At 45.5% G+C, this 14874-nt stretch overlaps 1 protein-coding gene across 1 annotated transcript in view; it reads left to right on the plus strand.

Moving 5' to 3' along the window:
- Positions 1-12643, plus strand: part of TARS1 (threonyl-tRNA synthetase 1) — a 29941-nt gene extending 17298 nt beyond the window's left edge. The window contains exons 15-19 of the mRNA XM_073681456.1: positions 2446-2546; positions 2636-2740; positions 3777-3849; positions 9516-9630; positions 11998-12643. Of these exons, the coding sequence (XP_073537557.1) occupies positions 2446-2546; positions 2636-2740; positions 3777-3849; positions 9516-9630; positions 11998-12146 (543 nt within the window). The 3' untranslated portion in view covers positions 12147-12643. The remainder of the gene's footprint in view (positions 1-2445; positions 2547-2635; positions 2741-3776; positions 3850-9515; positions 9631-11997) is intronic.
- Positions 12644-14874: the final 2231 nt, after the last annotated feature.

A 14874-nucleotide genomic window follows, 5' to 3' on the forward strand; every position in this document is an offset into this window, starting at 1 on the left:
TTATCACTTGTCCACAGAATAGATCACAAATGTAGGATCGCTTCAGATCTGACTGCTGAAATCCCACTGATCACACAAGCAGAGATCCCAGTGTGAACAGGGCCGTAGTGAACATACATGACCGCCGTCCATTACGTGTAGATGGCGGGCGGCCGTGCTCTGCTTTCTTCCGAAGTCTCAACTTTAACAGGAGCAGTAGATTTGCACCCACACTACAGCTCCATTTATACATAGGACACCGGGACCCCCGTTCTGGTGATCCATTGGACCCCCACTGATACTGCGGATAGGTGACAGACTATGTCTGTACAGTCAGTGATCAGGGCAAATCTTACTGGATACCGGAGTCGCTGCAGAGTCAGGAGTCAGCGGGGTGCAGCGCAGGTGGTGAATGAGGGGGGCGCTAATTTAAGAATCAGAAGAACACGGGGGATTATAGCCAGAACTTTTATCTGTCAACATAGCCACATGGGCTTGTTTTCTTTGCTGGATGAGTTGTATTCTTTAAAGGCGCCATTTTGTAATGTATTGAATAACTTTTATTATTTGTTTGAGAGCAGAACTAAAGGGCAAATCTGTAAATGGATTCTGGGATTTGTTTTTATGGCGTTCACGATACTATATAAATAATAATGTGTTTTGTTATGGTGATCCTAAACAGTTTTCTTTTCTACAATAAAAATAACTTTTTATTTGCATTCTAAAAACCCTTATTTTTTTCACATTTTATTATATATTTTTTTTCATTGCTCCTTCATAGAACTGCAAATAAAAGGATCGCTCAGAGTTTGCATCGGTGCCATTTTGGCATTTGTACGACTTCTTGATCACTTTTGTTCCTTTTTTTAAATTATAATATGTTCACTGGTTCGCTCGTTCATTGGTGATTATAACAATTTTGTCTGGTGTTTTTTCAATGATAAAAACTTGTGTAAGGAAAACAACTCTCTGTTTATGTGTTTGTGTTAGATCCACTATGTGACCTCTTATCATTTACTTAATTTTGTGGTGGGCCTTGTCCTGAGGAGACTCGGAGGCCCTGGTTTGGCCTGCATGACCACCCATCATCGCCCAACTTTTTAATCGCAGAGCAGTGATGACCTTCTTCCATGGGAGCGCCCTCTTTCTAAAAACACTCAATAATATTGTGAACATCTGAGGTTGTGGGTTGTAAATAATCACCGAGGCAGGTTACAGATGCAACAATATTTTATTCTTCACATCCATGGTAATACAACTCCTCCAGGTAAATGGCCAAAATACAGTTCTCTCAGTCCTCAAGTTCCCAACCTGGGATCAGCAGTTCCACTGACTTTGTATCAGGCGATACTCACTGTCTCCCAACTTTTGGTTGGCCCACAGATTTCGTATCTCCAGCCAGTATAGTCTGTAGTCACAGTCTACGATCCTCCAGACGACAGATAAAACGATGAAAGCACAAGCATCCAGCAGCTACAGTCCTTTAAGGAAGTTTAAATCCCAACGACCTATCCCACAACTATAGCACATTCATCCAGCCCAGTCAGTACTGATCTCCAAGACTCCATATGCCACTGATCTATCCATGGTCCAGGTCCTCAGATTAGATCCTACCCCTTTGACATCATTCCACCAACTCCTCACTAAACATGTGGCTTCTTTTCTCCTTCACTGGGATCAGCCCCCTGAATGGGCAGCACTGCTCTCACCTTCCCCCCCCCCCCCCCCCAAAGCTAAGTGTGCATTAGCGGAGGTATTTTTTCAGGTCGAACCCATCACCTGGGTCTGCATGTGAAACTCCCTGTGATGAGAGCTCCGCTGTATCTACTTTCACCACTCACACAATGACCCTAGTCGCTGTTTGAACAATTACATAAGACTCCTGAGATACTGATGAGATTACTGGAATGCTGGACACGTTACAACTTACAAGTAAAATTAGTGTACATAAACTGACGAGCAAGCGGAACATTAATAAAACACGGCAAGCAAATCCCTAATAAACACAATAATATCGACTGAAATGGAGCTTCATGCTGGAAAAGTCTCATTGTCTTTAGTAAGTGGGCAGCTCCTCACAAATATTATCCTCTGAAGGGTTACATGGCCAGGATCAGAGGTTACTCTGATCCCAGACATCATGCAAGTTGTCAGCTGTATAGCACTGCTCCCGATCACACCCCAGCGCCACAAAAAAATCAGATTCATAGCCTGGTGACTCGGCAGACCATAGCCGGCTCTTGGAGAATGGCCCTTCAGGAGAAATAGTTTTTACATGGACGTAAAGGGGTACAATAGAGGAGGGGTGCTTTGCTGATGACCCCCTTTTGTAGCCAGAGAAGAGCTATCGGGAACGTGTAGCTCTGGGGATCCATTGATATGAATGCATTATACTAAATATTATAAAAGTACACCCCCTCACGTCTGTAGGACTGTACATTAACCAATGCAAATTGTGTTTTCCAGATTGACATCCAGATTAAAGACGCCATCGGCCGGTACCACCAGTGCGCCACCATCCAGCTGGACTTCCAGCTCCCCATCAGATTCAACCTCTCTTATGTCAGGTCAGTGGGGGCCGTGTACGTATATGGGGGGCACAGATGAGCGCGTCAACTCCTGATCTTACATGGCCTCTCGTTATTTATTTCTGTAGCCCGGACGGTGACGACAAGAAGCGGCCAGTTATCATTCATCGAGCCATCCTGGGATCCGTGGAGCGGATGATCGCTATTTTGACTGAGAATTACGGAGGAAAATGGTAATTTTTTGGGGGGCTCTTGGGTCTGTGTATAAGGACCTGTCATCGGTCATGTATCATGGAGAGGTAATAAAGGGGAAGTCTAGGACATAGAACAGGCCGTGATCGGTGAAGGCTCGGTGACCACCGTGTGCTCAGGGTGTATTCACATGAAACTATCAAGTTGTAGTTGTATATTTTTTTATTTATTTTTATTTTTTTTAAAGAATGGAGCAAGGATGTCCCAGAAATGTCACCATTTTGCATTGCAAGATTTTGATCTTTCTGATACCACAGTTCTGCTCTATTCACAGTTGCAGTACCAAGCTTAGCCACACTTGAATGGATGGCACTGTTCCTGCGTAAACAGATAATGAAGATGCTACAGACTAATGAGTGAAAAAGATGCCGAAATGCTGCAAATTTTCAAAATGCGCATTTTGGAGCATTTTCATGGCAAACACACTAAAATAAACACATCTTGATGACTACTGGTAAAACGAACCCTGATTGTATATCCAGGTGTAGGGCCGTACATACAGGGGTCAATGTGTCGGCTACCACAGTTTGTCTCCATTTGCTGCTGTAATACCAAGCGTAGCCACACTTATACGCATGGCGCTGTGCCTGGATAACACTCCAGCTGATCTGTGTTATCCCCTGGTGGACTGGTCCTACATTGATGGTCTGTCTGGACATCCTCTTAAAGGACACTTATCTCCTAGAATCAGGGACCTCCGGCACTGACATAATTACCTCACAATGCTGGGTTCTGATTGGCTGCCGAGAATATCAGTGTCAATATCTGGTAGAACGCTTTTTTTTTAGATTTATCTAAGAAATATCAATAAGTAGAAACAATTCTTCTATTAAAATGAGTCCAGGAGTCAAAAGTGGCCAGAAGAGAGACCTACCTGGTGACGTCCTAAGTGTGCGATTCAGTCCTTCCTGATACTGGGGAGATCCGCGTGTGACTAATTTGCAGTGTTACATACAGATCTACATACTATTGGGAGAGATCCTACCGCCCGCTGACTTCTGGTCCTCTCTTCCTCAGGCCTCTCTGGATTTCCCCACAGCAGGTGATGGTGGTGCCCGTAGGACCGACGTGTGACGACTACGCCCAGAAGGTGAGTGCATTTCATTACTGAGGATCTTCTCTAACCTGGGGCTGCTGGTGCCCAGATAATTTATGATTTTATATCTGTAATCCGGTGCTGCCTCCAGAAGAAGCCGCCTGATCCACTGAGCGCTGATCTGCCGGTCGGTGATGGCGTCACTGTAAGAGATCATCTTATTAGGGCTGCAATTCTCACCAGTGTAAGGTGCACAGGGCTGTAGTCATGGGCAAGGGGCTGCTGTGTTCCCACACCCTGGCACCCTAAAAATAAACTGTGTCTCGATTCTCCTGTGCTGTGCGAGTGGTGCGTAACAATCACGTTTTAGTTGCAGGGCTCTGCGGTCTCTGGTTCTCAACTTCAGGAGCCACCGCACACACATTAGGGGACATCAAATTCATTTTATAATAAAGACGTTTACTTAACTCTCCATTTTCATCATATTGAAACATGCAGTATTGGGCACAAACTTTTCAGTTTTCAAAGTCCATAACACAGCATGTTCTGATATCCGCTGTTCGCCCACCCTGAGCTATCCCTTTCCTTTCCTGGAATACTCCGTCCGGCTCTGCAGCTTCCATGAGTCCCTTCCCAACTCCCTTTTGCGATGCCCCGGCCGACCTCCTCTGTTAGGAAAATATTGAGGCACGCTTCTCAGTGCCTCAGGTGGACCATTGGTCCAGGAAGTTCCAGGAATGTCCGCTCCGATTTTATGGCTGACCTTCTCTTGCTACTGAACAGCCCATGCTTCTCGTGGCCTCAGACCTCCAACTTCTACTCTTTCTCCATTTAATCTCTCACTGCACTAACAAGGAAGTGTTCCTCTTGTTAACTGGTCCTGCCCCTCCCACACTGGGGCTGTTTCTGAACACGTTAACTGTTTCTACCCTAAACCTGTCTACTTCCTGAACTTATTGTGCTCACCAACGCACTGTCCCCAGTCCTATGTACTAATCTTATCCTTTTCCTATATCTAATACATTTATCAGAACACATTGAGTCATGCACATATTATAGGAATACATTAACTGTGCACCTTGAAGCCTACAGTGGGGAAAAAAGTATTTAGTCAGCCACCAATTGTGCAAATTCTCCCACTTAAAAAGATGAGAGAGGCCTGTAACTGACATCATAGGTCGACCTCAACTATAAGAGACAAAATGAGAAAACAAATCCTGAAAATCACATTGTCTGACTTGGAAAGAATTTTTTTTTAAATTTTGGTGGAAAATAAGTATTTGGTCGATTACAAAAGTTCATCTCAATACTTTGTTATATATCCTTTGTTGGCAATGACAGAGGTCAAACATTTTCTGTAAGTCTTCACAAGGTTGGCACACACTGTTGCTAGTATGTTGGCCCATTCCTCCATGCAGATCTCATCTAGAGCAGTGATGTTTTGGGGCTGTCGCTGGGCAACACGGACTTTCAACTCCCTCCAAAGGTTTTCTATAGGGTTTAGATCTGGAGACTGGCTAGGCCACTCCAGGACCTTGAAATGCTTCTTACGAAGCCACTCCTTCATTTCCCTGGCAGTGTGATTGGGATCATTGTCATGCTGAAAGACCCAGCCACGTTTCATCTTCAATGTCCTTGCTGATGGAAGGAGGTTTGCACTCAAAATCTCACAATACATGGCCCCACTTATTCTTTCATGTACATGGATCAGTCGTTCTGGTCCCTTGACAGAGAAACAGCCCCAAAGCACGATATTGCCACCCCCATGTTTCACAGTACAGTCATGGCCAAAAGTTTTGAGAATGACACCAAAATTATATTTTCACATGATCTGCTGGCCTCTGGTTTTTATTAGTGTTTGTCTGATGCTTATATCACATACAGAAATATAATTGCAATCATATTATGAGTACCAATAGGTTATATTGACAGTTAGAATGAGTTAATGCAGCAAGTCAATATTTGCAGTGTTGCCCCTTCTTCTTCAAGACCTCTGTAATTCTCCCTGGCATGCTCTCAATCACCTTTTGGACCAAATCCTGACTTATAGCAGTCCATTCTTGCATAATCAATGCTTGCATTTTTCCAGAATTTGTTGGTTTTTGTTTGTCCACCCGTCTCTTGATGATTGACCACAAGTTCTCAATGGGATTAAGATCTGGGGAGTTTCCAGGCCATGGACCCAAAATCTCTATGTTTTGTTCCATGAGCCATTTAGTTATCACCTTTGCTTTATGGCAAGGTGCTCCATCATGCTGGAAAAGGCATTGTTGGGCGCCAAACTGCTCTTGGACGGTTGGGAGAAGTTGCTCTTGGAGGACATTCTGGTACCATTCTTTATTCATGGCTGTGTTTTTAGGCAAGACTGTGAGTGAGCCGATTCCCTTGGCTGAGGAGCAACCCCACACATGAATGGTTTCAGGATGCTTTACAGTTGGCATGAGACAAGACTGGTGGTAGCGCTCACCTCTTCTTCTCCGAATAAGCTGTTTTCCAGATGTCCCAAACAATCGAAAAGGGGATTCATCAGAGAAAATGACTTTGCCCCAGTCCTCACCAGTCCACTCCCTGTACCTTTTGCAGAATATCAGTCGGTCCCTGATGTTTTTTCTGGAATGAAGTGGCTTCTTTGCTGCCCTCCTTGAAACCAGCCCTTGCTCAAAGAGTCTCCGCCTCACAGTGCGTGCAGAAGCACTCACACCAGCCTGCTGACATTCCTGAGCAAGCTCGGCACTGCTGGTAGTCCGATCCCGCAGCTGAAACCGTTTTAAGATACGGTCCTGGCACTTGCTGGTCTTTCTTGGGCGCCCTGGAGCCTTTTTGACAACAATGGAAGCTCTCTCCTTGAAGTTCTTGATGATGCGATAGATTGTTGACTGAGGTGCAATCTTTGTAGTTGCGATACTCTTCCCTGTTAGGCCATTTTTGTGCAGTGCAATGATGGCTGCACGTGTTTCTTTAGAGATAACCATGGTTAATTGAAGAGAAACAATGATACCAAGAACCAGCCTCCTTTTAAAGTGTCCAGTGATGTCATTCTTACTTAATCATGACTGATTGATCGCCAGCCCTGTCCTCATCAACACCCACACCTGTGTTAATGGATCAATCACTAAAACAATGTTAGCTGCTCCTTTTAAGGCAGGACTGCAATGATGTTGAAATGTGTTTTGGGGGTTAAAGTTCATTTTCTGGGCAAATATTGACTTTGCAAGTACAGTAATTGCTGTTAAGCTGATCACTCTTTGACATTCAGGAGTATATGCAAATTGCCATTACAAAAAATGAAGCAGTAAACTTTGGAAAAATTACTATTTGTCTCATTCTCAATACTTTTGGCCATGACTGTAGGTATGGTGTTCTTTAGATGCAACTCAGCATTCTTTCTCCTCCAAACACGACGAGTTGTGTTTCTACCAAACAGTTCTACTTTGGTTTCATCTGACCATATGACATTCTCCCAATACTCTTCTGGATCATCCAAATGCTCTCTAGCAAACTTCAGACGGGCCCAGACATGTAATGGCTTAAGCAGGGGGACACGTCTGGCACTGCAGGATCTGAGTCCCTGGCGGCATAGTGTGTTACTGATGGTATCCTGTGTAACGTTGGTCCCAGCTCTCTGCAGGTCATTCACTAGGTCCCCCCTTGTGGTTCTGGGATTTTTGCTCACCGTTCTTGAGATCATTTTGACCCCACGGGGTGAGATCTTGTGTGGAGCCCCAGATCTAGGGAGATTATCAGTGGTCTTGTATGTCTTCCATTTTCTAATTATCGCTCCCACAGTTGATTTCTTCACACCAAGCTGCTTGCCTATTGCAGATTCAGTCTTCCCAGCCTGGTGCAGGGCTACAATTTTGTTTCCGATGTCCTTCGACGGCTCTTTGGTCTTCACCATAGTGGAGTTTGGAGTGTGACTGTTTGAGGTTGCGGACAGGTGTCTTTTATACTGATAACAAGTTCAAACAGGTATCAGTACTACAGGTAATGAGTGGAGGACAGAGGAGCCAGTACTACAGGTAATGAGTGGAGGACAGAGGAGCCAGTACTACAGGTAATGAGTGCAGGACAGAGGAGCCAGTACTACAGGTAATGAGTGGAGGACAGAGGAGCCTCAGAAAGAAGTTGTTACAGGTCTGTGAGAGCCAGAAATCTTGCTTGTTTGTAGGTGACCAAATACTTATTTTCCACCAAAATTTGAAAAAAAATCTTTCTAAATCAGATAATGTGATTTTCAGGATTTGTTTTCTCATTTTGTCTCTTATAGTTGAGGTCGACCTATGATGTCAATTACAGGCCTCTCTCATCTTTTTAAGTGGGAGAACTTGCACAATTGGTGGCCGACTAAATACTTTTTTCCCCACTGTATAAGGTTCTATGCAATTGTGATGAACCCGCACTTCGCCACCCCGCCTGACGGCACTTTTGCGTCGGAGGGATCACGTGTTATGGTCTCCTTACTTGCACCAATGTGACGTTCCGCACTCCTCGGGGACACGGAAGGTCAGCTTGGCACAGTTTTACACAGACCCATCCCTGTCCGTACGGGGAATGAGAGGATATGGCCCATGCATTTGCTGGCGTGGCACCACACTCGCTTACAACCCTGAAAGGCTGAGAGGCCCCTTTCTTTCTCTAGCAGCAGTGAATCAGAACCTTATCAGTCCATTAGGACTGCCACCAGTTCCTCATTAGATATAAGCCCGGTCTGTTAATGGCATTATATCGGGCCAGAAACCACGTTTAGTAGCATGGAAAGTTAAAACCGAAAACATGGATGTCTGGATTCGTGGATTGAGATAAGAGCAGCCCAAGGTTAAATTATATATTTAATCGCTTTAAGGGCACACTAGGACAATACACTATGGTTATACAATGGTCAGATATTCAAATACAGGTGAAGTACAAAAGATATAAGCAGATGAATCATGTCATTTATTGTTTTGATATTCGACCATGTGTGCTGGGCCGTATGGGGGCATGGGCTGCCAGCTGGTCCAGTTCCTTCCATCATGTTATACAAGCCCTTGTTACGCCTGGAGACCAAACATGGCATCGCTACCTTGCTTCCACTAGCTGTTCTGCGTATCTCCCCACCCTAGGGTGCTAAAACGGATCGAGACCCTGGAAGGTGTTCAGCCTGTTCCAGAGATCTCGAAAATGTAACCGGTGTGTGGCTAGGACATACGATAACTCCATATTCTCATTGAATCTCCTTATGAAATCCTATCTGACTGGGGGATATTTGAATGAAGCAGTCACACAGCATGGGCTCCACAGGTGGTCATCCTGTATGAGCCTGGATACTAGCTGGTGTGGCTGGACCACCTGCTGAGCCAGGTGTCCTGTTACAGCTACACATTTTGAAGGGGGATTGAAGTTGTCATTAAATCCCCCCCATATCTTTCACAGCAATATAAAAAAAAACGTTTTCGTATACACAGGTTACAACCGTTTTTCTAAACAATAGAGAAGCACGTGACCATCCCAGTCACCTTCTTACATCGGCAGCATTAGGCCTCCACACACTTATCTAATGGTGCAGTGTCCGCGAGTCCACGCTCAGAGACTGGGTCATTATATGGAGGGAATGCATGCGATATGGTAGGCAAGGAGGTGGCATTAGATAATTAAACGGAGGGGATTGAATGTGATCGGGTGGTCGGATCCTCAAGCTTCGCCTTATTTTATGTTTGACTATTCTGTATTGCATATCGCAGGTGAGGGAGCAGTTCCACCATGCCGGCTTTATGGCGGACGTCGACCTCGATCACGGCTCCACCCTGAATAAGAAGATCAGGAACGCCCAGCTCGCCCAGTACAACTTCATTCTTGGTAAGAGGAACCCTCCTTGTTTTCCCTATAGGAGCTCGTTGTGGTGATCTTCATATCCATGATACGGTGGTGAGCGGTGATGGCCTCTGTGCTCTTCACCACTTCTCTTATGGACTATTAGTGATCTGCAGGGAGGATGTGATCCCATCACAATCCATCTGTTCCCTCTTACTTGAGACTAATAGCGCTGTATATATATATATATATATATATATATATATATATAATATATATAGCGCTAACATATTCCGCAGCGCTTTACATACATTATCGTCGCTGTCCCCATCGGGGCTCACAATCTAGATTCCCTATCAGTATGTCTTTGGAGTGTGGGAGGAAACAGGAGAACCCAGAGGAAACCCACGCAAACACGGGAAGAACATACAAACTCCTTGCAGATGTTGTCCTTGGTGGGATTTGAACCCAGGACCCCAGCGCTGCAAAGCAACAGTGCTAACCTCATGTGCTGTAGAAGTGCCTCACGGGGACTCACTATAATATTTTACATGGCGGTTGATCCTGTCCTCTATTTAATAGGGATTGTTGACTTTTCCCTGGGGCGGCTCCGGACTTCACATAAAATCAGTTACCCTATTATTTAATAAAATATCAGTTTAGACCCTGCCGAGCCTCTATTTTGCTGGGTAGAGTAAATATCGGGTGGTCTGCGTTTCCTCCGTAGCACAGGGACAGGCAACGGAGCTCTGAAGTGTGAGGACCCCAACAATTAACCCCTGTGACATGATGGACATTGTTGTGACCCATGCTTTGGGCTTTTATGGGGCTGATCCCATCTGGACAGGGACAATCCTTATTCCTGGTAGGCCATACAGTCGTCATAGTGGGGGTCCGATTAAGTCATAGTGGGGGTCAGATTAATGTCCGTGCATATAATACATTTTCTTTAAAGGAAACCAGTCAGCTGGTTTTAGACCCCAAACTAACATCCTCTATGTAAAGCCCCTGTAATGTTGATGACATCCATACTTTGGTATCATAAATCCGTAACTTCAGAGGCTGATCCACCAGCACTCGCCTCTGGATTTCTATGAAACGGAGACGCGTACCTCTAAAACAGCGCTTAGTGTTACTGAGCATTGTATCCTCGCACTTCCGGAGGATGAAAACAAGTCATCTAGGAAAGGTGATGAGAGGAGGATTTGAAGAATCAATCTGGCATGAATATCAGCAGAGGCTGTTAAGAATCTTTCTGCCAAAAGGATCAGAGGACGATGTGAAGAATTATTCTGATGAGAGGATCAGAAGAGGATGGTAAGAATTTCCCTGACTACAGAAACAGGAGAATGTGAAGAATAGAAAAAATCAGAGGAGGATATTAAGAATCATTCTGATGAAAGGATCAGGGGTGGATGAAAAGAATAGTTCTGATTAAAGGATTAGAGGAGGATGTGAAGAATTGATTGTATGAAAGAGGTCAGACGAGTCTATTTAATCATTAAGCAATATATAAAAGTGTCCCCAATTCTAAAATACCAGTTAACTATCGGCAAGCGATTGATGCTACTGCACGGGCGCCGGAGGCACTTTGCTGGATGTAAATTTTTTTTTTTCCTAACCCCACATCACCTATGCGTCATGGAAAATAGGAGGCAGGTCACTGAAGGAACCGTGACCGGTAATAAGTGCATACAGATGAGAGCACCACATAAAGCCCTGCCCACAGGCCGCTCCAAAGCACGAGAATATTATTATCTCCAATCTGAAAATAAAGATTAAACAAGAACCACAGGACTGATTTCATCAACCAAGGTATCATTTTAATCAGTGGAACGGCGCCAACCTGACAGTGTATGTAGTTTATTTAGCACAATCCTGCTGACAGGTTCCCTTTAAAAGAGTCTATTACAGAAATGCATGCTGTGTGTTGCTGAATGGAAAGCCGTGCAGTACAGTAAAACAATGTGGACAATGTCTGCAGTAGGATTGAGTGGCCTCTAGGGGCACATCCTTTATACTGATTTTCCACTATTACAGCATGACAAAAACTACTGCAATAGTGTTAATGATGGCTGCACTAACACATAATGGCCTACAGGGCAGAAATTCCCTCCAGGACTAGGGATATTGGATGGGTGAGGGTCTGACATCCAGAGCTCAATGTTCACAGGGTACAGCACCATACACAATGTAGTGACCGTTCTCTGTACTGCAGCTAACCACCAATTGAAGTGAATGGGAATGGAGCTGCAGTACCGAGAATGACCACGACACATTGAGGGGCGGTGTACTGTTCCAGTCTGTACCCTGAGTTGTACAAATCCGCTGGCGTCAAATAACATGCCGTGGATAGGTCATCAGTATCACAGGCGTGGATAACCCCTTTAATTTGTGACCATCTCATTTCAGTGCTCGGAGAAAAGGAGAAGGCCAGTGGGACAGTAAACATCCGCACCAGAGATAACAAGGTGCATGGTGAGCGCACGGTGGAAGAGACGATCACCAGACTCCTCCAACTGAGAGAATCCCGATCCAAGAATTCAGAAGAAGAGTTTTAATTTGTCGTTCTTAAAGAGCCGCTGCCACCATCGCCGTGCACAGGGTATCCATTATCTTGCACGGCTCTGAAATGAAGGGATCGTCCATGAGCCAAAAAAAACAAAAGATGGCCGAAGTTCCATCTCCTGCTCAATAAATGTTCTCTCAGGGCAATGGGGGTTTTTGATTCTCGGGGTTCCTTACGGTCATAGTTTTCGGGGGGGGTTTTATATTATTAGATGGGTCCTCTGTCTTTTCTATCGTACTCTGCATAGTTTTGTCCCGTCCGTCGGCTCCCGTAGACTCTACTTTAATGAAAACAACTGGAAGCTGCACGAACAACGTCCAATGTTACATCGGGTAGAACAAATACTCTGCGGGGGGACGGTTGGGGCTCCGAGTAATGCCGCATGTAATAAACCCAGAAACTCTGCGTCCGAGTGTCATGCCACATGTAATAAACCGAGAAACGCTTTGTCCATATGTCCTGCCACATGTAATAAACCGAGAAACGCTTTGTCCATGTGTCCTGCCTTCTGCTCTAATGATGAGATGTAAGTATTCTATAAAAAGTGCCACCATAAAGGAAAAGAAAATGTCCTTGGGTCGTCCAATGGAGCAATTTTATGGGGAAGCTGGGTGACGGCCAAGATGGTGCCTGGATCCAGATGTAATAAACCTATGTTTCCCGGACGTCCCTCCTGACCGCACCATGGAGGTCGTCCTTTTTATCCTTGCAGGGACAGAAAACACACAAGAGGTTAAAAAGTCCTTCCCACACACCCTTCAGTGTTTTTCCTGTCCCGGCGAGGATAGGCACAAGAGGAAGATATCTGCGGGAGGAGAGATCAGCGCCGAGTTACCTTTGAGACTGACTCGGGGGGCTTCAGCTTCTCCTTCCCCCTGTCAAGTGGGCTGTGGCCTACACCCCCAAAAGGGGGTTCCTTAGCCATAACCAGTTGAACGGTGCTCTTGATTTATGAGCTGCTTCCCTCCTGTGGGGTCTACCTGCTCCGGCGCCTGCCCCAGCATGCTGAGGATTCCGGTGGATGGAGACCATTTGCAGAGGCGCACTTCCGCCAATGTCATACAAGCGCGTGGGGCAGCGCGCACATCCTGTTAAAGGCGCAGCTCAGCTTGCGTTCCAAGGTGGAACGCATGAAGTGGGAGAGAGCCGACGAAGACCAGGTAGTATAAAAGCATTACTGTTGTCTGTAAAGGCTTACTAAAACTGAAGTTTTGCTAAAATGGAAGAGTTTGTCCGATCAGATGCCCCATCAGAGCAGCCTCTAGTGCAGGACAGGGGAGCCTATGCCACAGCTGTAGCTCTGCCTAAAAAGGATGGCAGGAAAACTTCAGGGACACTTAGGAAGTGTGCCATCTGCAGCGTTAAGTTACCTGAAGCCTGGGGGAAGCAGTTGTGTGAAAACTGCACTTCCAAGATCATCAGAGAAGAGCAGTCATCTTTTCTAACAGACATTAGATCAGGGCTGGACTGGGACAAAAAAGCAGCCGTGCCACACAAACCCCACCAGCCCACACACTATAACACTCATTACCCCCGATCAGTAAATTTGGCTATACTTTGTCGTGCCCCTCATCACTCCCTTTAAGGAGTTATTTGATGAGCCCCATGTGAATGGTGCAGCAGTGTGTATGATCCACCATAGCCCCACTTACATGGTGCTCTTCAGAGCTCGGGATCATGGGGGTCTCAGTGGTCGGACCCCCAGTGATTGGAAAGTTCTCAGGATAGGGGATTAATTGGGATGATCCGTTTAACGGGTTTTCCAATATTTATTCTTATTTTCCCATAGGAATATTGAAAATAATATATTGACTCTCTGATAACAGGGCACATGAAATGGTACTGTGTATGTATATGTGTGTGTATATGTATATATATATATATATATATATTATATTATGTGTGTATGTATGTATATACACACACAAACATAATAAGAGCAGATACTGAGAATGACACCATGTATACAGGGCCGGAGAAGTATACACATCATACCCAGCTCCACACTATATACTGTGCAAAAGAGTATAGGGTGGAGCTGTGTATATATTATATAGTGGAGGGATGTGCCAGTGTATATAGTGTGGATTCCACGCTATATACTACAGTATGTACACAGCACCATACTATATAAACATCTCTACACTATATATACATAACTCTACATTATAATTAAGACTGCATCTATAATATAACCGGGGATGCGTGTCTGTGTCTGAAACCTTTATAGACTGCGCAAGCGCGACACGCCTGCACAGCCTGGCTGCAGCCAGAAGAACGCATGGAGCCGTTACAGGTAAGAGGAGTGTATGGCGCCGGAGATCGCTGTATGTATAGACACTGAACGCACACCGCAATCTCCGGCGCCATACTTACCTGACCGGGAGGAGCGTTGCCGCGGCGCGTCTCTTCTCGCCGGTGACCGGGGCAGGAGTGAAGGCGTCGGCGCATAGCGCTAACCGATGCCATTTTACTGAAGACACATTTGCAGTGTGTCTTCAGCTAAATGGCGCCTGACAACGCGGTATGGGCACGCGCGTACTCCGGCGCCACACTCCTACCCCGCCCTCCAGCAGAACAGGACAAAGCAGCGCTGGAGCACAGGGAAGAAAGGTGAGTATAAGTGTTTATTTTTTTGTATGTGTGTACAGCGTGAAAGGGAGGAGGGGTACCATGCATCCCAGGATTGGGGGGTGAGGGGGCCACACATACCAGGATTG

This window comes from Phyllobates terribilis, unplaced genomic scaffold (genome assembly GCF_046119375.1).
Source record: "Phyllobates terribilis strain yellow unplaced genomic scaffold, ASM4611937v1 Scaffold_1__5_contigs__length_1240528914, whole genome shotgun sequence".
NCBI lineage: Eukaryota > Metazoa > Chordata > Amphibia > Anura > Dendrobatidae > Phyllobates > Phyllobates terribilis.